The 27,929-nt window shown below is 43.6% G+C and overlaps 1 protein-coding gene across 1 annotated transcript; it reads left to right on the top strand.

Moving 5' to 3' along the window:
• Nucleotides 1-18,377: 18,377 nt before the first annotated feature.
• Nucleotides 18,378-27,605, top strand: cxxc1a (CXXC finger protein 1a). Its single transcript, XM_018752856.2, has 15 exons — nt 18,378-18,518; nt 20,289-20,410; nt 20,597-20,697; nt 20,928-21,055; nt 21,225-21,380; nt 21,542-21,694; nt 22,143-22,250; nt 22,387-22,574; nt 22,931-23,138; nt 24,522-24,632; nt 25,208-25,257; nt 26,130-26,226; nt 26,304-26,456; nt 26,964-27,122; nt 27,220-27,605. Exons 1-14 carry the CDS (start codon nt 18,516-18,518, stop codon nt 27,108-27,110), a joined length of 1,725 nt encoding a protein of 574 aa, XP_018608372.1. The 5' UTR covers nt 18,378-18,515; the 3' UTR covers nt 27,111-27,122; nt 27,220-27,605.
• The last annotated feature ends 324 nt before the right edge of the window (nt 27,606-27,929 follow it).

Below are 27,929 nucleotides of genomic sequence, written 5' to 3'. Positions count from 1 at the left end.
CAAAAAATAAAAGCAAACAGCAAGAAGCACATTAAGAGGAAGTGGGCAACAAAGTAGTGCAAAAGAGTGTTAGTAGTCTTTAATGACAAAAATATTAATCATACCAGTAATGTGAGCTTTGTTGAGGAAAAAAATATGCGTGTCTTTCTTTGCAGTATAGTGAAACTTCATGAATGCAGACTTTCTAGACTAAAAACCATAGGTGTAAATGGTACTTGGAGAAAGTTTTAGACAGACCAGTGGAAGGATGGGGGTCACAGAAGGACACAAGAATGCTGCTCAGTGGAAGAGTAGCTGAGACACCTCCATGGCCAACTCCAAGCACTCAGGGCTGTGAAGACAGACGTCCCTGCTGGAGCAGTGAAGGCAGGTAGGACAGGACCTGCAGGAGCAGGGCAAGCCCTCAGCCAGCTGGGGCTCCAGGACCGAGGAGCCACAGGAGCACAGGCAGGAGCACAGGGAGGAGGCACAGAGATAGCATCCCTCCCCTACTGCCAGCAGGCAGTCCAAGAGCTGACAGAACAGGCATGCCAGCACGATGGAGATACACAGGTCTGAGAGAGGGGGTTGGGTGGGGGTAGGTGGAATATGAGTGGAAAAATGGTGGAAAAGCAAAAAGGAAACAGACCAAACAAAACGTATATAGAGAGAAGGTTCAAATGGACAAGATTACAGATGATAAAGGGGGAGGTGGTGGGATGTGCAGACAGAAACAGCATGGAGAGAGGGTATGTTGGATAGATTTCAAGGGAGAAAGAAGATTGTGGAGCTTGGCATGTATGGACGTACAATTAAGGGGTGAGGAAATAGATGGGGAAAATGTGGGGAAGTAGAAGAAGGAAATACAAATATATCAGGAACAGAAAAACAGAAGAACAAAAGTTTGAGAGTGAGGATAGGAAGGTGAGAATGATGATTGGAGGAATTTTAAAGTAAAAAATTAAAAGTTTATACAGAACAGATTTACCCGATAGTGAGGAGATTAGAAAGGATGGAAGCAATGAAATTGGGGTCAGTATTCAAAAGTCGGGGAAAGGATTGAACAGTATGAAAATAATGAGCATGAGAGAATTAGGAAGTGAACATAATGAGCAAAGAGGGTAAAAGAGAGAGAAGAGCCAAAGAAAAGCTGGAGTTAGTAAAAAAGTTATGAACATTCTGAGAAAATTAATTAGTTATGAAATCGCTGCCTTGAGAACTGAGTGCTGGAGACATTGAATATGTAAAAACTGCTCGTTTTACCGTCAAATTTATAAAAATGTTTCTACCTTATTATTTGTAAGAAAAAGCAGCCTGAAGATACTAACAACTGTATCTGCCTCTCAATGTCTTCCCTCAGAGCCCAACGGGCCTTACTTCTAATCCATTTCAACAATGAAAAGCCATGTCTACAAGAACGAGGTTAGTTCTCAAGGCTCCACCAAAACCGGTTGTGTGTGTTTGTAACATTTACCTGACACTTTTCTCCAAAGTGATGTTCATTGTTAAGGTTACAACTACTTACACAGCTGGGCAATTTTACTAAAGGAATTTAGGGTATGAACCTTATGGAAGGGTACTACAAGCAGAGGTGGGGATCAAACCCATAACCGCTAGAGCCCCAGGCAGTAGCTCTAACCACTACACTACCAGTCATCCCTCCTAGTTGCAAATGTTGCTGTGTGTGTTTAGTTTAGGAGAGTGTGTTGTCATTACTAAAGAGCTAGAAAGAACACCATCAGTTTCATAGATAGGTATTGAAAAGAATCTTACAGCTGATTTGAAACAATGCAATTAGGAGATTTGATTAGCTAAATCAGATTATACACTCACAATTCCATTATTTCACCTATATTCAGCCAGTTTAATGCACATGGAAAGGGTATGGAAGATTATAGCCTCCTGGGAAACACTCATGCCATTTTAACTGTTGAAATATTCCAGGCAGAAGCCCATTTTCATTCTCACTGCATTTCTGAAACATAATTTGTCACAAAGTTATCGTTATGTAATGTATGTTATAAACACATGTCCAACAAATTCTTAAATAATAATAATGGTTCAGCGTACTGATTTTCTTTTCAACATAAATATTCCATAAATTTTATCTAAATCTCAACACTTATGAAAGAACATTTACATGTCTTAATCTCAACTGAAAGTCCTGTCTAGTAAAGTCTCTTGGGTTAATGGTTTCCACCTGCAGTCTCACCCACTCAACCAAAGCAGTCACTTTAAAAATATGCAAAGGCAAACTAAACATTGAAAGGTAATGTGATATTTCACCTCGTGGAGAGAAAATATGCTGTGCATAAACAACTTTTTATGGTTTATGGGGTTTGTGTAAGCACTCTGTCCTGCTGGAATGATGCGTATGTTATTTCATATTTACACCCAGAGCCCATTCTTACCGTCCCCAGCCACCTGCTGAATCTGGGCCGCAGTGGTTTTGAGGCTGTGCTGGCTGTTGGCAGTAGAGGTGGGCGGCAGATGTTGTCCTTGTCCGTTGTTCCTGGAAGACTGCGGAGAAGACCACCTGGGATGGCCGGCCGTGAAAGTTGGAGGGGAGCAGACGGGCTGGGCTCCATTGACTGATGCCTTAGAGAGAGTGATGCCGTCCTTGAAAATGGGTGCAGAATTCTCACAAGTAGGAGTTTCTAGATGGAGGGGACAAGGAAAGAGGTTTTAATTTTGGACAAACACTTCAACTAAAATGGCTTTTGCAAAATTAAACTTAAGGGGGAGGGCTTTTTCCTATCAAAGTTTGTTTACCCAAAGGGATAAACAGTTCCACACACCCCCCATATCCTCTCACACACTCTCAAAATGCACTTCACAGTAGCACCTTCTCAGACTCAAAAAAACTAAGACTGAAACCCTTTTGTCCCCATGGATGCTCAAAAGATTGGTGTAGTAGTTCCACAGACTTGCTGCAGTGCACAGTACAGGAAGATCGCCAATAGATCTATGATACAAACTAATAGGTGTGTAATGACCAATTCCATATGTTGTTTTAGAGGAAATTGTGTGTGGTAGAGAAACGGAAGTAGTGCAGGTGCAGAAATACGTGAACACCAAGTTGGATTGGTTAAACCAAGTAGGTAAGTAAAATCAGGTGTGTAAATAATGTTCGTTTATTAATTTTATCATTTTATTTCAAGATTTAACATTTAGATTTTATAAGTTTATTGTAACATTTTATACAAGAACAATGACCATTCCTATAGGGTCCACAGACTTTCAAGCAGCACTGTACATACAATACCATCTAACAGTGTGAGACTAAATCAGTATGAGCACATTAATCATGTAATTTTACAGCAAGTGACTGAAGAACAAAAGAAGCTGAATTTTACAATATTGTAAATGAAACGGTGTTACCTGGGGCTTGAGTGCATTTCGATGCACTGTGAGGAAGAAGATGGGGGTCCTCGTTGAGATAGACACCACCAACCAAAGTGAAATCATAGCTCCCTTGATCCATCACATCTGCACTTGTGGCCTCTTGTGAAGAACATTCTGTACGACACAGCAACAAAATACATGGTTTAAAAAATACTCACTCACTATCAGTAGATGGCTTAGCCAAGTTCAAAAAGAGGCCTATAATGTGTAAACTTCTTAAATTATTGCAATCGGCACCCAAATACATCAAGACAGCGGTTCAAACCACTACACCACCTGTTGGCTCTGTATAAAACTAAACAGTGTATTCTATTAGGGAAAAGGGAAAAGTTAGTCAGCCTTACCAGTCACAGAGGAGTAGGGATGTGAGAGAGAGTGTGGGCAAGCCTCACCTGTGTGGTCCCCCTTGGTCCCGTCCAGTGTTGGCTCTGAACTGTGCTCCTGTGTGCCACAAAGGTCTTTTGCCGCAGCCTGACCCATGTCTCCAGCCTCACCTTCAAGTTGCACGTCCATGGTTTCGGTCTCCTACTGAGACAGCCGCTGTCCACTCTGACAGGAGACATTTACCAAAAAGAACATCTGTAAAAATTACATGTCCAGAACAGGATAGAGCAGTACGTAGATACAGCACACAGCAACAACAAACTGTACTGAGAGAGTCTTCACACAGAGTGTTACCCAGTGCACCTAAAAGCTAACGTCTTACACTTGAAATGCTGGGAAAAAATGTACAATTTACAACGAAGTAGCAATACTGAGTGGAACATTGTTGGCTTGTCTTACAATGTCTATTCTAATTTCTTCCGTTTTGTACTGTCTAACAGAATGAAAGGCAGCTGGTTATGTAACAAAACTCTTTATCTTGTATCATACAGTTCACTTCCTAAACACAGAGAATCACAATAAGAATGTGACAGTATCGTCACAATGTTCAGGTAAAAATGTGACCGTATCCTTTCACTATGTTTGGGGAAGAATGTGACCGTATCCTTTCACTACATCCATCCATCCATCCATCCATCTTCCTCCGCTTTTATCCGGGGCCGGGTCGCGGGGGCAGCAGTCCGAGCAGAGTACTCCAGACCTCCCTCTCCCCGCACACCTCCTCCAGTTCCTCTGGGGGAACCCCAAGGCGTTCCCAGGCCAGCCGGGAGACATAGTCTCTCCAACGTGTCCTGGGTCTGCCCCGAGGCCTCCTCCCAGTGGGACAAGCCCGGAGCACCTCCCCAGGGAGGCATCCAGGAGGCATCCGGAACAGATGCCCGAGCCACCTCAACTGGCTCCTCTCGATGCGGAGGAGCAGCGGCTCTACTCCGAGCTCCTCCCGGGTGACTGAGCTCCTCACCCTATCCCTAAGGGTGCGCCCAGCCACTCTGCGGAGGAAACTCATTTCTGCCGCTTGTATCCGCGATCTCATTCTTTCGGTCATGATCCAAAGTTCATGACCATAGGTGAGGGTAGGAACATAGATCGACCGGTAAATTGAGAGCTTCGCCTTACGACTCAGCTCCCTCTTCACCACAACAGACCGGTACAATGACCGCATTACTGCAGACGCCGCACCGATCCGTCTGTCGACCTGCCGCTCCATTTTTCCCTCACTCGTGAACAAGACCCCAAGATACTTAAACTCCTCCACTTGAGGGAGCAACTCCCCCCTAACCCGGAGGGAGCAATCCACCTTTTTCCGACTGAGAACCATGGCCTCGGATTTGGAGGTGCTGATTCTCATCCCCGCCGCTTCGCACTCGGCTGCAAACCTCCCCAGTGCACGCTGCAAGTCTTGACTTGATGAAGCCAACAGGACCACATCGTCCGCAAAAAGCAGAGACGAGATCTCGCGGCCACCAAAACAGACACCCTCCGTTCCCTGACTGCGCCTAGAAATTCTGTCCATAAAAATAATGAACAGAATCGGTGACAAAGGGCAGCCCTGGCGGAGTCCAACATGCACCGGGAACAGGTCTGACTTACTGCCGGCAATGCGAACCAAGCTCCTGCTCCGGTCATACAGGGAACGAACAGCCCGTAGCAACGAGCCCCGAACCCCATAATCCCGAAGCACCCCCCACAGGATGCCATGAGGGACACGGTCGAATGCCTTCTCCAGGTCCACAAAACACATATGGACTGGTTGGGCAAACTCCCACGAACCCTCCAACACCCTAGTGAGGGTATAGAGCTGGTCCAGTGTTCCACGGCCAGGGCGAAAACCGCATTGCTCCTCCTGAATCCGAGGTTCGACTATCGGTCGGATTCTCCTTTCCAGTACCCTGGCATAGACTTTCCCAGGGAGGCTAAGGAGTGTGATCCCCCTGTAGTTGGAACACAATCTCCGGTCCCCCTTCTTAAAAAGAGGGACCACCACCCCGGTCTGCCAGTCCAGAGGCACCGTTCCCGAACTCCACGCGATGCTGCAGAGGCGTGTCAGCCAAGACAGCCCCACAACATCCAGAGACTTGAGAAACTCGGGGCGGATCTCATCCACCCCCGGAGCCTTGCCACCGAGGAGTTTTTTGACTACCTCAGCAACTTCAGCCAGGGTAATGGACGAGTCCCCCTCCGAGTCCCCAGCCTCAGCTTCCTCTACGGAAGGCGTGTCGGAGGGATTGAGGAGATCCTCAAAGTACTCCTTCCACCGCCCGAGAGCATCCTCAGCTGAGGTCAGCAGCGCACCACTTCCACTGTAAACAGTGTTCGTGGAACACCGCTTCCCCCCTCTGAGTCGCCGGACGGTTTGCCAGAATCTCTTTGAGGCCGACCGAAAGTCTTCCTCCATGGCCTCACCGAACTCCTCCCAAGCCCGAGTTTTTGCCGCGGCGACTGCCAGAGCCGCGCTCCGTTTGGCCCGTCGGTACCCGTCAGCTGCTTCAGGAGTCCCATGAGCCAGCCAGGCCCGATAGAACTCCTTCTTCAGCTTGACGGCATCCCTTACTTCCGGTGTCCACCACCGTGTTCGGGGATTGCCGCCGCGACAGGCACCGGAGACCTTACGGCCGCAGCTCCGAACAGCCGCACCGACAATGGAGGAGCGGAACATAGTCCATTCAGACTCAATGTCCCCCACCTCCCTCGGGACCTGGTTGAAGCTCTGTCGGAGGTTGGAGTTGAAGACCTCTCTGACAGGGGCCTCTGCCAAACGTTCCCAACAGACCCTCACTATGCGTTTGGGCCTGCCAGGTCTGTCCAGCTTTTTCCCCCGCCATCGAATCCAACTCACCACCAGGTGGTGATCAGTTGACAGCTCAGCCCCTCTCTTCACCCGAGTGTCCAAGACATATGGCCGAAGGTCAGAAGAAACGACTACAAAGTCGATCATCGACCTCCGACCTAGGGTGTCCTGGTGCCAAGTGCACTGGTGGACACCCTTATGCATGAACATGGTGTTCGTTATGGATAAACCGCGACTAGCACAGAAATCCAATAACAACTCACCGCTCGGGTTCAGATCAGGGAGGCCGTTCCTCCCAATCACGCCCCTCCAGGTATCACTGTCGCTGCCCACGTGGGCGTTAAAGTCCCGCAGTAGAACGACAGAGTCCCCAGTGGGAGCGCTTTCCAGCACGCCCCCCAGGGACTCTAAAAAGGCCGGGTACTCTACACTGCCGCTAGGCGCATAAGCACAAACGACAGTGAGAGACCGTTCCCTGACCCGAAGGCGTAGGGAGATGACCCTCTCATTCACCGGGGTAGACTCCAACACATGGCGGCTGAACTGGGGGGCTATTAATAAGCCCACACCAGCCCGCCGCCTCTCACCTTGGGCAACGCCAGAATAGTGGAGAGTCCACCCTCGATCGAGTAGAGTGGTTCCAGAACCCAAGCTGTGAGTGGAAGTGAGCCCGACTATATCTAGACGGTATCTCTCAACTTCCCGCACCAGCTCAGGCTCCTTCCCCGCCAGTGAGGTGACATTCCAAGTCCCAAAAACCAGAGTTGGCGCCCGAGGTTTGGGCCGGCCGGGCACTCGGCCCCGACCACCGCCCAAATCACAACGCACCGGCCCCTTATGGTTTCTCCGGCAGGTGGTGAGCCCACCGAAGAGCCCTTTCACTACATTCAGGTAAAAATGTGACAGTATCCTTTCATTATGTTCAGGTAAAAATGTGACCGTATCCTTTCACTACATTCAGGTAAAAATGTGACAGTATCCTTTCATTATGTTCAGGTAAAAATGTGACCGTATCTTTTCACTACATTCATGTAAAAATGTGACAATATCCCTTCATTATGTTCAGGTAAAAATGTGACCGTATCTTTTCACTCTGCTCAGGTAAAATGTGACAGTATCCTTATTATGTTCAGGTAAAAATGTGACTATATCTTTTCACTCTGCTCAGTGTGGTGTTTTACACCAAGAACGAATCCTCGAGAGTTTTGTAAAAGAAAGGTTCCTGCTGACCTGTAGGGTTTAAGTTGACAAAGGAAAATTGTTATTGGTTAGTTCCTAAAAGAAGCGGGAACCGTTATTGGGGGCACTATATATAACGGGGGCTTTTTCGCGCGAACGCAGACGAGGTTCCGCGGTGTGAAGTGAGTTTGTGACGCGAGCCACTGTTCTTAATAAACTCTTTGTTTGCACACTTCAAGTGTTCCAGTGCTTTGTTTCAGGGAAACCTCCAAAGAACGGTGTACCTTCCTTTTCGGACACCACACTCAGGTAAAAATGTGACACTATCTTTTCACTACATTGATTGAGTGATGCCAGTTTCTCAGTTTTAATAATCCCTTAAGCATACGCTGATTATGACTAATCTAATGTAAGTGGTTGAAACTAAGCTCTCTCCTCTCGTGTTAAAATTTAATTTTTCCAGTATACATTTACAGAAACACGTTCAACATTCATAACATATTTTTTATTTATTTAAAGGTAATGGCATCTGGAGATTTTTATTATATCACAAACAGGTTTACCAGTGAGAAAGACTCACATTTTTACCTGAATCACTGTCTTCTACCATAACTGCAACTGAACGTAATACAGACAGTATTAATAGAGTACAACAGAAAGAATGTTTTAAACTAGGAGAGACAGATTAAACCAGACGTGGGGTTGCGAGGGCTGTGGGTACGTTTATGCGTGGGTTCGTGGTTCGAATGCGGTCACAAATGTGTCTGCGCAGTTCGTAATTCACACTGACTGGACCCTCGACTGTTCTTAAACGTGTAGGACATAATAAACTCTTCTCCGGTGCATAATATACTCTGACAACATTAACTTCTTGGCAACACATTACTGAATAAACAAATTGTTAGAAATGTTTTCTAGGAATGTAGTTTTTTGTCATGAGCACAAGTGATAAAGAACATCATCAGGAAACATTCAGTGTCTCTTCAGACAATCACAATGTGTCAAATTGAATTAGCTATTTTCAAACAGCAGTAACCCATGGACCATGGTTCATTTTACATTTCAGGGCGTATATTGTAATGTATTTACGGTATTTGGAAAAAAAATCCTGCAAACTGCATTTTAAATTATATAAACGGAAAAATTAAAAGGAAGAATGCGGCTTTTATTTCAAGTCAAGTGAAACAAATCTGCATTCACTTACCGTAACGTATTTAGAGCCAGTCTTAGACCGAGGGGTTTTCAACTTTTGAGGAAAGTTTAATAAAGCAGCAGCCAGCACCACGCAGAATTTCCCTTCTTCACATGTAACAGACAAAACATGCGCTGCGTGTGCAGTAAACAGCAGTAAATGTCTGTCCTACCAGAGCATCACCGGGGGGAGCCACCCCACCGAAAGCCCACCCTGAAACAGAAAAGCCTGCGCTACACCTCAAGAGTTAGAACTGTGCAATATCATTTGAAGTTCTGTTAAGTAACCTCCGGTAAGCCCCCCCCCATTTGCTGTTTGAAAATCATCAGTTTACCAGAACGAATATAGTTTTTAAAATGCTGTACACATTTTTTACATGAACGCACACTGAATAACGTTAAGGAGTCTGTTAGCGCCATCTCTGGTGTGTATGGAGGAACTGCAACTCTAGATACGCTAGCTCCTTGAGTTACGTACACGATTGGAAGTGAACAACTGTTCGTAAATCAAGAAGAGTTTATCGCAAGGCACTTTTATTACTGTGTCTCGATCAATTAAAACATGATAATTCTGCAGTTTGGAATGTCATCTCACTGGCGGGGAAGAAGCCTGAGCTGGTGCAGGAGGTTGAAAGGTAGTGTCTAGATATAGTCGCACTCACTTCCACTCACAGCTTGGGTTCTGGAACCACTCTTCTCGACCAGGGGTGGACTCTCCACTATTCTGGCGTTGCCCAGGGTGAGAGACGGCGGGCTGGTGTGGGCTTGTTAATAGCCCCCCAGTTCAGCCGTCATGTGTTGGAGCCTACCCCGGTGAATGAGAGGGTCATCTCCCTGCGCCTTCGGGTTAGGGAACGGTCTCTCACTGTCGTTTGTGCTTATGCGCCTAGCGGCAGTGTAGAGTACCCGGCCTTTTTGGAGTACCTGGAGGGCGTGCTGGAAAGCGCTCCCACTGGGGACTCTGTTGTTCTACTGGGGGACTTTAACGCCCACATGGGCAGTGACAGTTGTAACGATCCGGCTAATGAGTTAGCCCAGATCCTCACGTGGATTCCAGAAAGGCGTATCATTATATAAATCCAGACGGACACGGACAAAAGGAAGCTCTTCTTTTTAATATCTTGTAGGCAACTATGGATGACATATTTCACACAGCTGTCTTTACAATAAAATAAACATTAAAGTAATCTCCAAAACGTGCGAGGCACAAAATGTGTACCCGGCCAAGTATATCAGCCTGCGCGCGCGGGAGCGAGGACCGAGGGGAGGAGCAACCCCTTAGTCTCCACCATGATACGTCATCATTACACAGTGACACCTGGAGGGGTGTGATTGGGAGGAACGGCCTCCCTGATCTGAACCCGAGCGGTGAGTTGTTATTGGATTTCTGTCCTAGTCACGGTTTGTCCATAACGAACACCATGTTCATGCATAAGGGTGTCCATCAGTGCACTTGGCACCAGGACACCCTAGATCGGAGGTCGATGATCGACTTTGTAGTCGTTTCTTCTGACCTTCGGCCATATGTCTTGGACACTTGGGTGAAGAGAGGGGCTGAGCTGTCAACTGATCACCACCTGGTGGTGAGTTGGATTCGATGACGGGGAAAAAAGCTGGACAGACCTGGCAGGCCCAAACGCAAAGTGAGGGTCTGTTGGGAACGTTTGGCGGAGGCCCCTGTCGGAGAGGTCTTCAACTCCCACCTCCGACAGAGGTCCCGAGGGAGGTGGGGGACATTGAGTCTGAATGGACAATGTTCCATGCCTCCATTGTCGGGGCGGCGGTTTGGAGCTATGGCCATAAGGTCTCCGGCGCCTGTCGCGGCGGCAATCCCCAAACACGGTGGTGGACACCGGAGGTAAGGGATGCCGTCAAGCTGAAGAAGGAGTTCTATCGGGCCTGGCTGGCTCATGGGACTCCTGAAGCAGCTGACGGGTACCGGCGGGCCAGACGGAACGCGGCTCTGGCAGTCGCCGCGGCAAAAACTCGGGCCTGGGAGGAGTTCGGTGAGGCCATGGAGGAAGACTTTTGGTCAGTCTCAAAGAGATTCTGGCAAACCGTCCGACGACTCAGAAGAGGGAAGCGGTGTTCCACCAACACTGTTTACAGTGGAAGTGGTGTGCTGCTGACCTCAACTGACGATGTCCTTATGCGGTGGAAGGAGTACTTTGAGGATCTCCTCAATCCCTCCGACACGCCTTCCGTAGAGGAAGTTGAGGCTGGGGACTCGGAGGGGGCTCGTCCATTACCCTGGCTGAAGTTGCTGAGGTAGTCAAAAAACTCCTCGTGGCAAGGCTCCAGGGATGGATGAGATCCGCCTCGAGTTTCTCAAGTCTCTGGATGTTGTGGGGCTGTCTTGGCTGACACGCCTCTGCAGCATTGCGTGAAGCTCGGGAACGGTGCCTCTGGACTGGCAGACCGGTGTGGTGGTCCCTCTTTTTAAGAAGGGGGACCGGAGATTGTGTTCCAACTATAGGGGGATCACATTCCTTAGCCTCCCTGGGAAAGTCTATGCCGGGGTACTGGAGCGGAGAATCCGATCGATACTTGAACCTCGGATTCAGGAGGAGCAATGCGGTTTTTGCCCTGGCTGTGGAACACTGGACCAGCTCTATACCCTCACTAGGATGTTGGAGGGTTCATGGGAGTTTGCCCAACCAGTCCATATGTGTTTTGTGGACCTGGAGAAGGCATTCAACCGTGTCCCTCGTGGCATCCTCTGGGAGGTACTTCGGGATTATGGGGTTCAGGGCTTGCTTTTACGGGCTGTTCGTTCCCTGTATGACCGGAGCAGGAGCTTGGTTCGCATTGCCGGCAGTAAGTCAGACCTGTTCCTGGTGCATGTTGGACTCCGGCAGGGCTGCCCTTTGTCACCGATTCTGTTCATTATCTTCATGGACAGAATTTCTAGGCGCAGCCAAGGAATGGAGGGTGTCTGTTTTGGTGGCCGGAGGATCTCATCTCTGCTTTTTGCAGACGATGTGGTCCTGTTGGCTTCATCGAATCAAGACTTACAGCGTGCACTGGAGAGGTTTGCAGCCGAGTGCGAAGCAGCGGGGAAGAGAATCAGCACCTCCAAATCCGAGGCCATGGTTCTCAGTCGGAAAAAGGTGGATTGCCCCTTCCGGGTTAGGGGGGAGTTGCTCCCTCAAGTGGAGGAGTTTAAGTATCTCAGGGTCTTGCTCATGAGTGAGGGAAAAATGGAGTGGCAGGTTGACAGACGGATCGGTGCGATGTCTGCAGTAATGCGGTCATTGTACCGGTCTTTTCTGGTGAAGATGGAGCTGAGTCGTAAGACGAAGATCTCAATTTACCGGTCGATCTACGTTCCTACCCTCACCTATGGTCATGAACTCCGGATCATGACCGAAAGAATGAGATTGCGGATATAGGCGACAGAAATGACTTTCCTCCGCGGAGTGGCTGGGCGCACCCTTAGGGATAGGGTGAGGAGCTCAGTCACCCGGGAGGAGCTCGGAGTAGAGCCGCTGCTCCTCCGCATCGAGAGGAGCCAGTTGAGGTGGCTCAGGCATCTGTTCCGGATGCCTCCTGGACGCCTCCCTGGTGAGGTGTTCCGGGCATGTCCCACTGGGAGGAGGCCTTGGGGCAGACCCAGAACACGTTGGAGAGACTGTCTCCCAGCTGGCCTGGGGACACCTTGGGGTTTCCCCAGAGGAACTGGAGAGGGTGTGCGGGGAGAGGGAAGTCTGGAGGACTCTGCTTGGACTGCTGCCCCTGCAACCCAGCCGCAGATAAGCAGAGAAAGATGGATAATTCTGCAGTGTACAACACTGTTGGTTTAGATGTAGCAAAAAAAAAAAAAAAAAAAAATGCAAAAACAGTGTTTATGTTAAATAATTTATTTAGATACCTGCACTAGAAAAGAAATGCTCCTACTGCAAGGGCCCGATTTCTACCAGAATCTGCATCTAGGATCACCTTTCCTAGTCTATTTAGCACCTCCACACTCATTGCCAACACACCTGAGACAAAGTCACCCCAATATTTTCCCCAGAAGTGCCTCCAGTGGTTGCACACCCACATGTCACATTTTTCCCACAATGCAACTATTTACATTAGAAAGGTTTCCTGCCTAAACCGCAACCCTATAAGGACAAGTGGGATGGAAGATGAATGAATGGATGGAACAGTAACGCAAGTCCTTACAATACAGGAGTCTCTGATTTATTTACGTGTTTACTGTAAAAGTATCGGATAGAGCTAGAAACCAGGAGATTACCCGGTTGTGTGTGATCATGTCAGTAAAGGAGTGTGTGGCTTTGGGCTGTGAAATGCTGTCATCGTGTCCAGAACACACCAAGCCTCACACCCTATGAGACTAGTAAGACAGGATCAGGACCACCACAACCCTGCACTGGACAAACAGTTACTGATAATGGATAGATAGAACTACAGTAAAATATTTTTGTTTTGCTCTGTCTATAGCTATTTATGTAACATACCCACCACTTTTCTGATACCAAATTTATTGTGTCATATACACTCTTTCGCATGTCTTTTAACCTAAACTGTGTTTTTAGAGCATGGTGGTGTGGTGTGGTGTGGTGTGGTGTGGTGTGTTTAACGGGTTTGACCATTGCTCACTGTGTGGTGGGTCTGGGGTTTGAGTCTTGTTTAGGGTGCCTTGCAGTAGACTAGCATCTTGTCCAGGGTGTGTCCCTTTGGCCTTGCACCCTGTGTTGCTGAATAGGCTCTGGCTCATCATGGGACAAATGGTTGTGGCGTTGGTTGTGTTCTCAGGGAGAGACCAAGATGGCTACCTTATTGTATGTGTATTTTGAGTTCTTGCTCCAAGTCTTTGGAAAAGAATAGTGAAAAGGCTTATAACTGAATAGTGACTGTATTGTTAATTAGCAAAATTCGTTCATTTTTCTTTGTTTAAAATAGTGGACTGCTTCTCATGTTCTAATGGTCCATATTCTTTGAACGAGGAGAGTAAGGCAGTGAGCTCCACACGTGCACTGGCATGCGGGGACCATGGCCACACAAGAGACATGTGTGAGGAAGAGCCCCCCCCCTGCCCCGCCTGTAACCCTAAGCAAGTCTCCTGCTGCCAAACAGGAATTTTCTTGAATCTGATAGCATGGTGACAGCTGGTGAGACTGCATCTCAATTAGCAAACATCACTAAGCTGATCAATAGCAGGCGCGATGCAATTGAGATGCAAATCTCTGACTCAAATGAAAAGGTGGAAGCTGTTTTTACCGATCTCAAAGCTGTCACTGTAAAGGTAGCTAATCTTGAATGGCGTGTTGAAAGAGTGGAGCAGCCTGTCAGGTTGGTGCAAAGGAGCTTGGTGGATCTTCAAAATGACTTGAGAAGGCAGAATTTGAAGCTTTTAGGAGTTTCAGGAAATTCCCAAGAAAAATGTTCATCTTGAAGTGATAAGGATTTGTCAGAATGTCTTAGCAAGTGAGAAGGACAAGCTCGTTGATGCCATTGATGCTACATACAGTATCGTCTAGGCAAGGACTGGCAGACCAATGAAGGTGGAAGGCCCAGAGTGATCATTTACATTTACATTTACATTTATTCATTTAGCAGACGGTTTTCTCCAAAGCGACATACATCTCAGAGAAATACAATTTGTGCGTTACATTAGGAGAAACGGAGACATAGTTGCAGACATGTGATTCTTAAGTAAACTGAGTTTGGCTTTTTCCACTTTATACACCGATGTTCATCGCATGAGTAGGTGCATAAGATCATCCTACAGTTCACGTCAATGCTTGTTCAGAGACGGTGTGTGGAGGGCTGCTAAGGCTGCTTCCTACGTGAAGGAATATGGCTTGCAGTTTAAGGAGGGTTTCTCTAGGAAGACTGGGAGAGGAGTGCCAGCTGAGTTTTATGCATCTATTCGTGCGATGACAGGTGTTAATTTGCATGGATGGCACTGACTTGTTTAAGAATCATATTTTATGTTGTCAAAATTATCACTTAACATACTATTATAGAATTTTTCTAGAAGTTTCTTTTCACATTGTTATGTTCTGTGATGCTATACATTTCATCATTGACCTACTTATCACAATTTACAGAGTATTAAACTCACTAGAAGTTAGAAGTTTTTTTTTTTCTAGACCTTAGTAATTTAATGTTTTTTTTATTGTTTTGTTGAATTCCAGTGGGTTGATAGACAATGTAAAGTGTAAGGCCTTGTTTTTTTACCAAGCACTTAAAAACTGATTTTGTATTTTTTCAAAAGACACACTATTTCCAGCGATGGACATTTTTGGAAGTCACAGTGGGGTGAGGATGTCTGGCTGTCCCATGGGTCAGAGCACTCTGAAGGGGTTTCTTGCCTAAAAAACAATTTTTAAGGTAATGTTCTGCACTCTGACTGTGATCTTAAATTATAATTTCATGTGTTTAGTTACCAAATATAATAGTAGAACTTTCATTGCAGTTAACATTAATGGGTTTAACTTTAACTCTAACAATGATCAGTTACTTAATTCTTTGGAAGGTAGATTTGTACACTGGCTGTCCAAATATCCAGATGCTTATTTGTTGACAGAAGGAGACTTTAGTATTTTTTTTGGATGAGGCTAAGGATAAATGGTTCCCAGGTCGACCCTCACACTTAAAGCCTACTCTAAAACTTCTCACAGGCAAATTTGACGTTACTGACATATGGACTGAGAAATTTGTAAATGATAGGTTATACACATGGAGCAACAGGGGTGGCTCCAGCCAACCGCTTATAGACTATTGGCTTGTTTCTCATGCATTAGATAAATGTAGCATTAAAATTAATGTTTTGACAACACTTGACTGACCACAAAGTTGTCTTTATTTGTATCAGCTTTTATGCTGAAACAGCTTACAGTAGAGGTGCTTCTCACCGGCAATTGAACAGCTCTCTGCTTAAATCTGTAACGTCGAAGCTGAGAAGTCCAGTCATTTATTACTAGGCAAAGGCCCAGGTGGGTGCTATGTTTAGTTAAAACTGGGAGCTGTTGATACTGGGGGTGCGGTGGCGCAGTGGGTTGGACCGCAGTCCTGCTCTCCGGTGGGTCTGAGGTTCGAGTCCCGCTTGAGGTGCCTTGCGACAGACTGGCGTCCTGTCCTGGGTGTGTCCCCTCCCCCTCTGGCCTTACGCCCTGTGTTACCGGGTAGGCTCTGGTTCCCCGTGACCCTGTCTGGGACAAGCGGTTCTGAAAGTGTGTGTGTGTGTGTGTGGGAGCTGTTGAAGTTTGAAACTGGCAAATATTTAAAGGAATATGGCTGCTCTCTAGTCAAATCTAAATGTGTTTTGGAGGAGGAGGTTATTTCAGAGATAACAACCCTTTCCAATTTACTGCTAGGGAGTTTATCACAGAAGGAGAGGTTAGGGTTAACCAAGCTACAAAGCAAATTAGATGACGTACAAAATGAGAGCAGAGGGAGCTTACATAAGGTCTAGACGGAAGTGACTGGAGCATGGGAAGAAAACGTCTGAATATTTCTTCAAACCTAAGAAATTACAAGCTAAATTTAATTCTGTTCTTCAGTTGAACATTGAGCAGGAGTGCAATGGCGCAGCGGGTTTGGCTGGGTCCTGCTCTCTGGTGGGTCTGAGGTTTGAGTCCTGCTTGGGGTGCCTCGCAATGGACTAGCATCCTGTCCAGGGTGCATCCCCTCCCCCTCCAGCCTTTCACCCTATGTTGCCGGGGTAGGCTCCGGTTCGCTGCGACCCCCCTCCTTGGGACAAGCAGTTTCAGACAGTGTGTGAGTTGAACCTTGAGGGAATTGTTCCTGATGGTCCAGAGGAAATTTCCAGCTTTTGATAGAACTATTACTCCACTATGCACACCTCTGAGTTTAATGATGATTGAATGGCTGCCTTCTCTAAATATCTCAGAAACCTGAATTCCATTAGTGAGGATGAAATACTAGTGTGCAACTTTCCAATTACTGTAGTAGAAATTTTAGATGCCATTAAATGCCTTAAAAATAATAAGTCACCTGGGAATGATGGGATCACTGCTGTATTTTATAAGTCCTTTCCTGAGTTAACTGCCGCTTTATTGCTTATAGTATTTTTTTCAAAGAGAATTACTCGAATTGCACTTCCCACTAGTGTAACACAAAGCATAATCTGTTTAATTCCTAAGCCAAAAAAAGACTTCCTCTTTATTGATAATTGGAGATCTGTTAGTTTACTTAAAAGTGATTATACAATTTTTGCTACTGTGTTTGCCAAAAGATTTAAGCAAGTTTTAGATTCAGTTGATAAAAATCAATCTAGATTTACTAGTAGCCTAACAGACATATTTTCAATGACATAATATTGGTCTTAGATCTCATTGACTACTCTGAATTTGTTCTGGATGAAATCTTTATACTGTTTCTGTTTTGGCCTGGTAATGGAGGCTCTTTCTAATGGCTCTGTGATTCTACTTAAAGAGGTCTCTTTCCCTACTGCTGTTTCTATACTGAATCTGGTTAATACTACTTGTGGGAGGATCTGTTATTCACAGTCTTTCAGAAACAATAACAGAGCTGTTCGCTCTTTGTTTCAGATAGAGGTTGCCACCTTACCTTATGTCACTGCTTATTGGAATACCTTTGTTAACAACATCCCATGGGCTGACTCGCAAATGTTTCTTAAAAACAAGGTTAAGGAAATCTCCTTTAAGATTGTACAAAAATCCTACCCTGTAAAGTATTTTCTCAGAAAATTCAAGGATGAGAAAGGTGTAAATTGTTCTTTGTTGTAACATGCACCCAGAGATTGTGCCTCATCTTCTCTGGTACTGTTATTATACCAAAAAGTTATGGAGCGATGTCTCTAAACTCATTATTGATAAATGGTGTAAAGATTTTGCTTTGCTTTGTAAATATCTGCTGTTTGGATTCTTATATTTTGATAGGAGCCCAGAGAAACAGGCAAATATCATTAACTGGATAATCATCTGGGCCAAATATCATACACACAGATCCAAATCTCTTTTCTTAAAGAATTTAAACAGTACCTAAAAACTATTGAGGAGTGTAATAATAAGAAGACCATTAAGATGGCAAATGATTGTAATGCTTTTTAAGGTTTTTATGTAATATTCTTGATTATTGGAATGTCTTGTAATTTATTCCTTGGATTTATTGCCGGGTAGGCTCCGGTTCCCCGTGACCCCGTATGGGACAAGCGGTTCTGAAAATGTGTGTGTGTGTGTGTGTGTGTGTGTATTTACTTATTAATTTACTTCCCCTGGCTAGGTTTGGTTGTTCTCAATATTTTTGTATTGTTCATTTAATAATAATAATAATAATAATAATAATAACAATAATAATAATAATAATGATAATAATAATAATAATAATAATTGGAAGTCGCTTTGGACTAAAGCGTCTGATAAATAAATAAATGTAGTAATAATTTTTTAAAAAAATGTTTTCGCCCCGGAAAGAGAAATAATGACCGATAAAATTCACAACCCGGAAGCGGAAGTGGAACTCCATAAATTTAGTCTGGGAAGACTAATACACATTTTTTGTTTTAACTGGAAGGCATTTGTATTGTAAAAGTCGATCCGATTCATCGCTGGAATTTGAGAAAGTGAAATATTTTCAGTAGACTTTGCTCGTCATGGTATGTTTTGCTGTATAACGTTCAATGGATGTGTTCTCGCGTTCGTTGTGTCGCTTGCGGCGCTACAGACACGACAGTCAGCAGCGGGCTGTTTGGAGCATAACCATACTGATTTGTTTCTGTTTATTAATAAAACTGGGACAGTATTAAACTGAGAAGCCATGCATTGTAATTCTAGGCAGTGGCGTAGCTATTGCGGCTTTTCGAACCATGATCATTGATGATCACGATTGAAATACAATTTCCGAACTCGGTACACAGACAGAGACTAGATCGCTGTCAATTTTTGACAATCAATGAATGTTGGTCGGATGTAGAAGAATTTTTAGCAAACTGTCACATTTGGATTTGAATTTCTGCAATAACAATGCAATTGAATTGAATTGTGCATTTTGTGTCCCGAGCCGTCACTTTTCTTCAACACATTTCCGATTTCGCTAGTTTGAACGTTTTCCGTTTTTCGCGGGTTACCCTTTGCTTCTAGCTCCTTTTCTCCTTAAGCTTAGGCTCCTTAGCCTAGTTTTATATGCTGATGATTGTCAGACCACAATTACACATCATGACCTGTGCTGGTAATTGCTATTCAAATTAATGTGACCAACATGAGTTTCTATCACTGGCCTTGAGCCTTAATTTTTTCAGTTTTGTTTCATCATGAAATTCTTCATGTGCTGTTTTCACTCTGTTTAGCTGCCTTTTAGAATACCGTTGGGGTTGAGTTGCTGCTTCATCATCACATTGCAGAGTATGTGACATGCTTGAAGTTTAGTTTTTCACCTTGGGCAGAATCGGATATTATAATAGTTCTAATACTTAGTTAATCCCTGCAGGGAAATCGGCGCTCAGCAGCTCATCGTGACTCACAACAGGTGGCGCTAGTATATTAACTGCACTGGTGCCCCTGTGCTATTGGGTTAGGTAGTAAGATGAGAAATAAATTGGCTGAATACATCATCATCATCATCATCATAATAATAATAATACACTTGTTTTTGTTGTGCTCTATGCATTTGGGGGCATGTAGTTAAACGTGGGCTTACATATAAGACCTTTCTCAAGTGAAATGCACTTAAGTTCTTGAGTTTTCTTCTGTGGAAAATAAAAAGCATATCACTGAGAGGGAAAAAAATTCTGAACTTTTTAAACATCTATCCATCCATCCATCTATCCGTCCATCCATTTTCTTGCCCGCTTCTTCTTCTAGGGTTGCGGTGGCAAGTTTTTAAACATATATTTCTAATTTCAAAGTGTCTGGCAGAGTTCAGATAGGAACGCTGGAATTGCCCAGTTATCCAGATTTGTTTCCAAACATTTCATTATTACTACAAGTGATGTGTTTTTCTTGGAAGAAATGCATACTTCTATCTAAAAAGTATATTTTAATAAAAGATTTTAATATAAATATCATAAGTTCTCATTGACCAATGTAATTTTTAGAGGTATTTTTCTACTAAGTATTACCAAATGATACAAATTGAAATTGGTTGATTATTGCTTTTTTTAAGCTTGTTTGGGTGCAGTATCGTCTTGCAAAATACATTATAATATTGAGTCTTACAGATTTTCAGTGTTTTGTTTTGTACTGCCAAGTTATTGAAAATTACTTTTGAAATTCACAAAGGCTAGAAAATACATTTTGATTTTTTTTTTTTCTATTTTCTTATAAACAGTGTCTAAACTTTAGATTAAATGGCATATATTATTTGTGGTCCTTTGTGGTAATTTTCAAGGAAGCCGCCATAAAAACTGTTGCTACTTTTTTATACATAGGAAAGTGAGGTGTCAGACTTCGACCAGGTTCAGGGAGTGGAGAGTGGCATGGATGGGGAGAATGGTGAAAACGCTCCTGTGTACTGCATCTGCCGCAAGCCGGACATTAACTGCTTCATGATGTGAGTCATCTGCACAGCTGAACCCCCCCCCACCCTACTGTACCAGCTAACTGACTTTCACATTTTGAAAACCTGTTGTATGCTTCAAATAGAGCTTCCTTTTTATAGTTATGTTACTGCTGTTGGATACAAGTTGAAGTATGATGTTCTGGAAAGCTTATGTATGTTTTTTTGTAACTCGTACAGTGGCTGTGACAACTGTAACGAGTGGTTTCATGGCGACTGTATCAACATGACAGAAAAGATGGCCAAAGCAATCCGAGAGTGGTACTGTGAAAAGTGTCGGAGTGAGTATCTGGTATTGTTGCATTTCCCTCAGCTTGGTTTTTAATGATTTTTCATATTTGCAATAAAAATCTGGGATAGTATGGGGATATATTTCAAATTTCTTTTTCTTCTGTCTCTGTCTGCTGTGACCCTGTGCTGTTTGTAAAAGCAATTAAAATAAAAGAACATAAACGGAATTGTCACAACAGTAGATTTTCTTTCCTTAAATAAGTTTCAATCTAATGCCTAGGCAAAGATGATTCTTTGGAAATAAAGTATCGTCCCAAGAAGAGCCGTGAAAGGGAAACTGAACAAGAGAGGATGGACAAGCAATGTGGCACACCTGATTTCAAGTTAGATCAACGTCGTGGATCACGGGTTTGCAGTATTCCTTATTATTTTTAATATGGTTATAATTGTTCTTTTCACTGTCAGTTAAGTACATTTACTAGCAGGAGTTTTCCTGCAGTGAGTTCCAGGCCTAGCTTCAGATTGTTAAAGTGGTATATTTTCCCAAGTGGGTGTCATTGCTTCCTGTGTTTTGCAGATCAAGCGCTCCGCTCGTATGTGCGGTGAATGTGAGCCATGCAGAAGGACAGAGGATTGTGCGCAGTGTGACTTTTGCAAGGACATGAAGAAGTTCGGAGGTCCTAACAAGATCCGACAGAAGTGCCGATTAAGGCAGTGTGAGGTCCGAGCCAGGGTCAGTTCCCATCCCTTGAATCTATAGCCACTTGCTTGCTCGCACCAATAAGCATGGGAAGACCAAAAATATCTGTTTACGTAAATTCTATGGTGCCTGAAGCACATCTCATCGTACTGAGTATGTTGGCATCTGAGTGAGGGTTGCTGCTCTGTGCGCAGAAGATGCTGCGGGTCCGGGACGATGAGCTCACTCCAATGAAAGATCAAGACAGCTCTCTGCAGAGAAATGGAAACTTCTCAGATGATTGTGATGACCAAGAGATGGAGTTCTACCAAAACTACAGGGATGCTGGATATGATGATCACAACATGGTAACCATCACTTGGAGGATAGGCTTAGATATTCAGACTAGCTGCATAATGGGTTATTCAATTCATGAATTTACTAGCTGTAGTAGATCTGTGTGTGTGGACTTTGTATTTGTCATTTGTACGCTTCCTGTATTTCATATTACTAAATTCTAAGAGCTAAGTTTCCCATAGATACAAGAGACGCAAATAGTCTTTTAGGTAGTGAATGCACATGACCTTTATTTTTACTGTGGTGGCTTAAAATGTCTGAATTCTCTAATTCATGTTTATATTAGTGCTGCCTTGATACATGAAATGTACGGTTTATATCAGAATTGGCTATAAAATATTTTCAGTTTTTTTGTTGCTTATCTTAAGTATATTAAGTCATTTTATTTAATATGGGACTGATGTCATTTTTAAATTCTTGTAAAATGTTGTCATTCTAAATTGAAAAACAATTTTGCAGCCCTGGTATAGTGATGATGATGATGGTCCATTCCTCGATCCCGTATTACGGAAGAGGGCTGTCAAAGTAAAACACGTGAAGCGACGAGAGAAGAAGTCTGAAAAGAAGGTACGTCGGTCACTTTCCTTGCTTGCTTTCAGATGAATGACAGCTGTTGGAACGTAAGAGCACTATAAACTAGTGTGTTTAGAATTAAATGTGGACTGTACATGTACTTCACTGTTCATCTGTCGCTCTTCTTCAGAAAGAGGAATACAAGTCTCGGAGGCACAAGCAGAAACAGAAACACAGGGACAGGGTGAAGCACAGTGAGAGGAGTGATTCACGGGACACATCGGGGCTGCGGCAGTGTCTGGGACCCAGCTGTGTGGAGGCGTCCCGACCCAACTCCAAATACTGCTCTGAGGAGTGTGGCATGAAGCTAGCTGCAAAGTAAGGCAATGTGGCATGGCAGTAGCAGTACCATGGAGTTTATTGGGGTGTAATAAATAAATCTTCAGGCAATGTGTCTCAAGTTATCTGTCAAACATGTTATAGAAAAGGTGTCTGAAATAAATGCCCTAATACCAAATTTCTTCACAGCTACAAAAATCTGAATGTTGCATTGAATTATGGACTGTTCAGTTTAACACACAATGTTGTTCAAGTCATTTTGACAACTGGCAGCATTACCAGTCAAATTCAGCTTTTAATAATGGAAAACTCTCGAAACATATACAAAGATACGAACACCTTCTCATGAAGACCAAAATATTTGGTAACTGACTTTCATGTGACTATTTTTACAGCCGCATCTATGAGATCCTGCCACAGCGCATCCAGCAGTGGCAGCAGAGCCCATGTATTGCTGAGGAGCAGGGCAAGAAGTTACTGGAGCGCATCCGTCGGGAGCAACAGTCTGCACGGCTTCGCCTCACCGAGATGGAGCGTCGGTTCCACGAGCTAGAGAATATCATTGCCAAGGCCAAACAACAGGTGGTCCAGCAGGATGAGGAGGTGAGAGATCCTTCACAGTAGCCTGCTTATGTCCAGCGTCTTTGTACCATACAGTTGTGCTGTGGTTATATAGTGGCCTACTACAATTTTTGTATGAATTAGATGCTTTACGGATGTTTTCATTCTGTGGCTTATTTAAAATGCTTTACTCAGTGTTCTGGGTTTAACCTGTATTATGGGCGGCAGGGTGGCACAGCGAGTAGCACTGCTGAACGTGGGTTCGATGCCCGCTCGGCCTGTGTGGAGTTTGCATGTTCTCCCCGTGTCTGTGGGTTTCCTCCGGGTGCTCCGGTTTCCTCCCACAGTCCAAAGACATGCTGTTCTGTTCCCCCATAGTGTGTGAGTGTCACAAAGAGAGTGTATTTCACTGATGCATGGAGGAGTGAGCCATTGTAAGTAGTGTATCTAGCAGCATAAGTCACCTTGGTGAATAAGGTGTGTGGGATGGTAACACTACATAGTATCCATTGTAAGTCGCTTTGGAGAAGAGCATCTAAGTGAATAAATGTAGGTATTTTATTCATAATAATTTAACATTATATCTTATTATATTAGGGGGTTTGGTGGCACACTGGGGTTCGAGTTTATTAATATATTATTATACTAATATTAAATAGTTTAACATTATGGGGGCGCAGTGGCACGGCGGGTTTGGCCAGGTTGTGATCTCTGGCAGGTCTGGGCTTTGAGTCCTGCTTAGGGTGCCTTGTGACGGACTGGCATCCCGTCCTGGGTGTGTCCCCTCCCCCTCCAAGCCTTGCACCCTGTTTTGCCGGGCTTAGGCGCCCACTTGCCGCGATCCTGCTTGGGGCAAGAGGTTTCAGACAGTTTGTGTGTGTGAGAGTTTAATGTTATACCAATAACATGTATTCCGGGAATCTCGATATTTGTGAGTTACAACTTGTAAGAAACATGTTGAAGCTATAGATGGTATTGGATAATAGCCACTGAAATCCAAAATCATCTCATTTATGTTGAAAATTCTTTTTCTGTCTCTGTAGAAGCCATGTACCTACATGCTATTTTTGATCAAAACTAAAATTGATCTTTTTTGGATCCATTTGTATAGTAGTGCTCATACTCTGCATATGTGATGTGTAAACACATCTTGCACAGTGTAAATTGTTCTGTGTGGTCTTTTTGTATTGTATATTATATTTAAAACTTTTTAGTGTTGTGTCTGTTTCTGCTAGACTCTTGGCCTGTGTACTTCACTTTGTAACACGCTGCATTATATGTTCTATGTGGTATGGAAGTCCAAAGAGAAAGAAAATTTAGGTTTTTTTTTTCCAAAATTTTGTATGTGTAACTCTTATTTACGTGGAATAAAGTTGACTTTGTACTGTTGTACTCTGTGCTGACATTTCTTTGGCTCTTCTGTAGGTGAATGAGGGAGACAACGATGACACAGACCTGCAAATCTTTTGCGTCTCCTGCAGCCACCCCATAAACCCCAAAGTGGCGCTGCGGCACATGGAGCGGTGCTATGCTAAGGTGGGCAGACAGGATATTGAAGAGGGGTAATATAGAAGATGTTAATGTGTCAGACTTGTATCTTCAGGTATCCTGTTAGTAAAAGACAGCTGACTAATTATGTGGACTTTAGCTTGCTTGCATTATTTTTAATATAACTTCATTTTGTATATGTTATGAATCATAAACTAAAATGTTTTAAGCAATTTTTGTGTAAGTTAAAATAATTCATTTAAATTAGCAAAACAGCCAATTTTTGACTGTAATTCCAGACTGCAGTTCAAAATTTAGATTTTAAATAATTAGCATAAGAGAAAAAAAATCCACTGGTTAAGATTATGTTGACTTGGAGGCAAGGTGCATTATTTGGTCTGCTAACTTTCTTTCTAGTTTGGACTGAGCAAGATTGATCAAATCTCTGTACTCAGACTTTTCACTGGAAAATTTCCAAAGTTTCCATGCCCAATTTCCAAAAAGATATGGTCTTGACTTGACTTATGCCCTGGGGTAGTCCTAGAAATTTGCTGAATGTTTTCCTCAGTGACGCTTATCCATATGTGTGGTCTCACAGTCGGTCTCCCCATTTCCTTGTGCAGTATGAGAGCCAGACATCCTTTGGCTCCATGTATCCCACGCGCATCGAAGGGTAAGATTTATGATCTATTTATGACAGTGGAAATTGACAAATTGTTGTTATAAATTACCAGTGCAGGCTTTCCTTGCATAACAACCATAATATATATCTGAAGAAGCTCAAAACGTGAATTCTCCTGAAAAGAACTCTTTTCATTACCTATACAGACACACTCCCAGATACACACGGTCCAGTTAATATTCTCACTTTACGAGAAGTTTCATCTAAGACCCCTAATATCCCTACTTTGACTTACAAGGCATTTCTTTCTATCTAGGAGGACTGAATATGGATTTCTTGTGCCTCCCATTAGCGAGAGTTATATTTACATCAAATGTACATTACATTTACAATACATTTATTTAAATTTACATTACATTTATTCATTTAGCAGACATTTTGTCCAAATTGGCAGAAAAATATTCATATGTAATATTTAGCTGACAGCTAGATAACTGCATAGAATTCCTTAAAATCCTTTACTTATCTGTACACCATAGCAATGCACACATTAGTCACCAGTTCACCTGAAATATGCATCTTTGCACTGTGAGAGGAAACCGAGGCACTTCAAGGAAACCCATTTGAAGACATAGTATGAGAACAAATGAGTGTATGATTGTGACAGACTAATATCTCGTATAGCTTGCCTTGTTGTCTGTGCTTCTTAGATTGGCATTGGACCACAACAACCATTGGTAAAGATGTTAATGATGGGTAGAATCTATCGTTCTTGTATGGTTGAAATTTTGTAAAATCGTGTAAATTATGTTTATGAACATTACTATGCCTTGGAAATCTGAGAGCTTCTGTTTCTGTTTACTGGGTTGGAATTAACCAGCTGCATTTTTTTCATCCTTTTGGTTTATTTTGTTTGTGTTCAGAGCAACCAGGCTTTTCTGTGACGTGTACAACCCTCAGAGCAAGACCTATTGCAAGCGACTACAAGTGTTGTGTCCAGAGCACTCCAGAGACCCAAAGGTCAGTGTCAACAAACATAACCAGCTCCCACAGTGAATGTGTATTTCAGACTTATTTATCTTCTTAATGCCCTACAGGTGCCTGCTGATGAGGTATGTGGGTGTCCCCTAGTGCGCAATGTTTTTGAGCCAACTGGAGAATTCTGCAGGGTGTCCAAACGCAAGTGCAACAAGCACTACTGCTGGGAGAAGCTGAGGAGGGCTGAGGTGGACCTGGAGCGAGTCAGAGTGGTCAGTACCTTTACATTTAGTAATTTAGCAGATGTTTCTCTCCTGCGATTAACCAGTATTTAGTTGACACCTTTAACAAGCTGACTTACAATGCTAGATACACTGTACTAAGCTCATGATAGTCATTAGTCCATTTATGCAGCAAAGCAATGCATTTCACTCATACACTATGGGCAAGTAAGATGCTCCAAATCAGCTGGAGGGAGGAAACTAGAGCACCCGAAGGAAACCTACTGCAACGCAGGGAAAAACACGCGGAGTCAACACAGACTGACAAGGATGCAAACCTATGTCCAAATGCATGGCACCAGTGCTGTGCAGCACCAGCACTACCCACTGAGACATAATGCTACTCATTACTGCAATGAACAGACATGCACATGCATGACAGATTTCTGGGATTCTTTTAGTAACACACCAGTTGCCTAGTGGAACTTGATGTAGGTCAGGTGAGCTACATTCCCATATAACATTCTCTCCCTCCCATCCTGGTGCTTGTTTTAACAGTGGTACAAGCTGGATGAGCTCTTTGAGCAGGAGCGCAATGTGAGGACGGCAATGACCAACCGAGCAGGCCTCTTGGCCCTCATGCTGCACCAAACAATCCAGCACGATCCCCTTACCACCGACCTGCGCAGCAACAAAGACAGATAGTTGCTCACACAGGTCTTTGTTTACACCTCATTCTTTCCTGATCTTGCTGTTGCTGGTGTTTACTCACTATAAACAAATTGTCTTACCTGTATACCTTTTCTCCCCACAGTGTTTTTACAGATAGCTCTCTGAAAACAGATCAAGGTTGAGAAGAATTTTTATAAAGCAGCTTACGTGGAGTGATGAATTACCAACACATTTGATCTAAATCCATAATGTACAGACATTTACATAATTTGCTGTCATGAAACGTATAAACATTGGGAAATTCTGTTAATTCTATAAGGAGCTGTAACTGTAGGATACAATGTATTCTGTAAAAAAAAAAAAAAAGCTACAATATTTGTCATTTTTTACAGTTGCTTATAGAATTTTTAGAATAATCGCCCAGCTGTTATATATCTGACTCCAAATTTATATTGGTGTAACAATGTACAACAGAGGTATTTAAACTACTGTCTTTTGATGACTTGTGTCCCATATGCTTAGACGACGACACTGTTGAAATGTACATGTTTCTTGAAAAATACCTTTTTAAATTTTGTAATTGTCGTTTTCTTCTCTCGTAATTGTCTCCTTGTGTATATTATATTTCTAGTTTTCAAGGCATTATGGAGAGGCATTAAAAGTTTCCAAAACATTTTTCCCATTTGTGCTCTATGTACCATGTTTTTTTTACACCTGTATTTTTGATGATCAGCATAAATCAAGATGTAAATAAATAGACACTTACAGCAAGGAATGTTGATTGATAGCATGCTTCTCCACCATACTCAGTAATGTGCTGTGAGAGTGGTTTAAAGTTAGCATGTCTGTCGC

Source organism: Scleropages formosus, chromosome 1, assembly GCF_900964775.1.
Source record: "Scleropages formosus chromosome 1, fSclFor1.1, whole genome shotgun sequence".
Taxonomy (NCBI): domain Eukaryota; kingdom Metazoa; phylum Chordata; class Actinopteri; order Osteoglossiformes; family Osteoglossidae; genus Scleropages; species Scleropages formosus.
This window is presented reverse-complemented; position numbering and strand designations above follow the sequence as displayed.

Coding starts and splice junctions, on each gene's coding strand:
- cxxc1a (XM_018752856.2), top strand. Junction 22,251..22,386: donor AGAAGAAGTCTGAAAAGAAG/GTACGTCGGTCA, acceptor GCTCTTCTTCAG/AAAGAGGAATACAAGTCTCG. Junction 24,633..25,207: donor TGGAGCGGTGCTATGCTAAG/GTGGGCAGACAG, acceptor TTCCTTGTGCAG/TATGAGAGCCAGACATCCTT.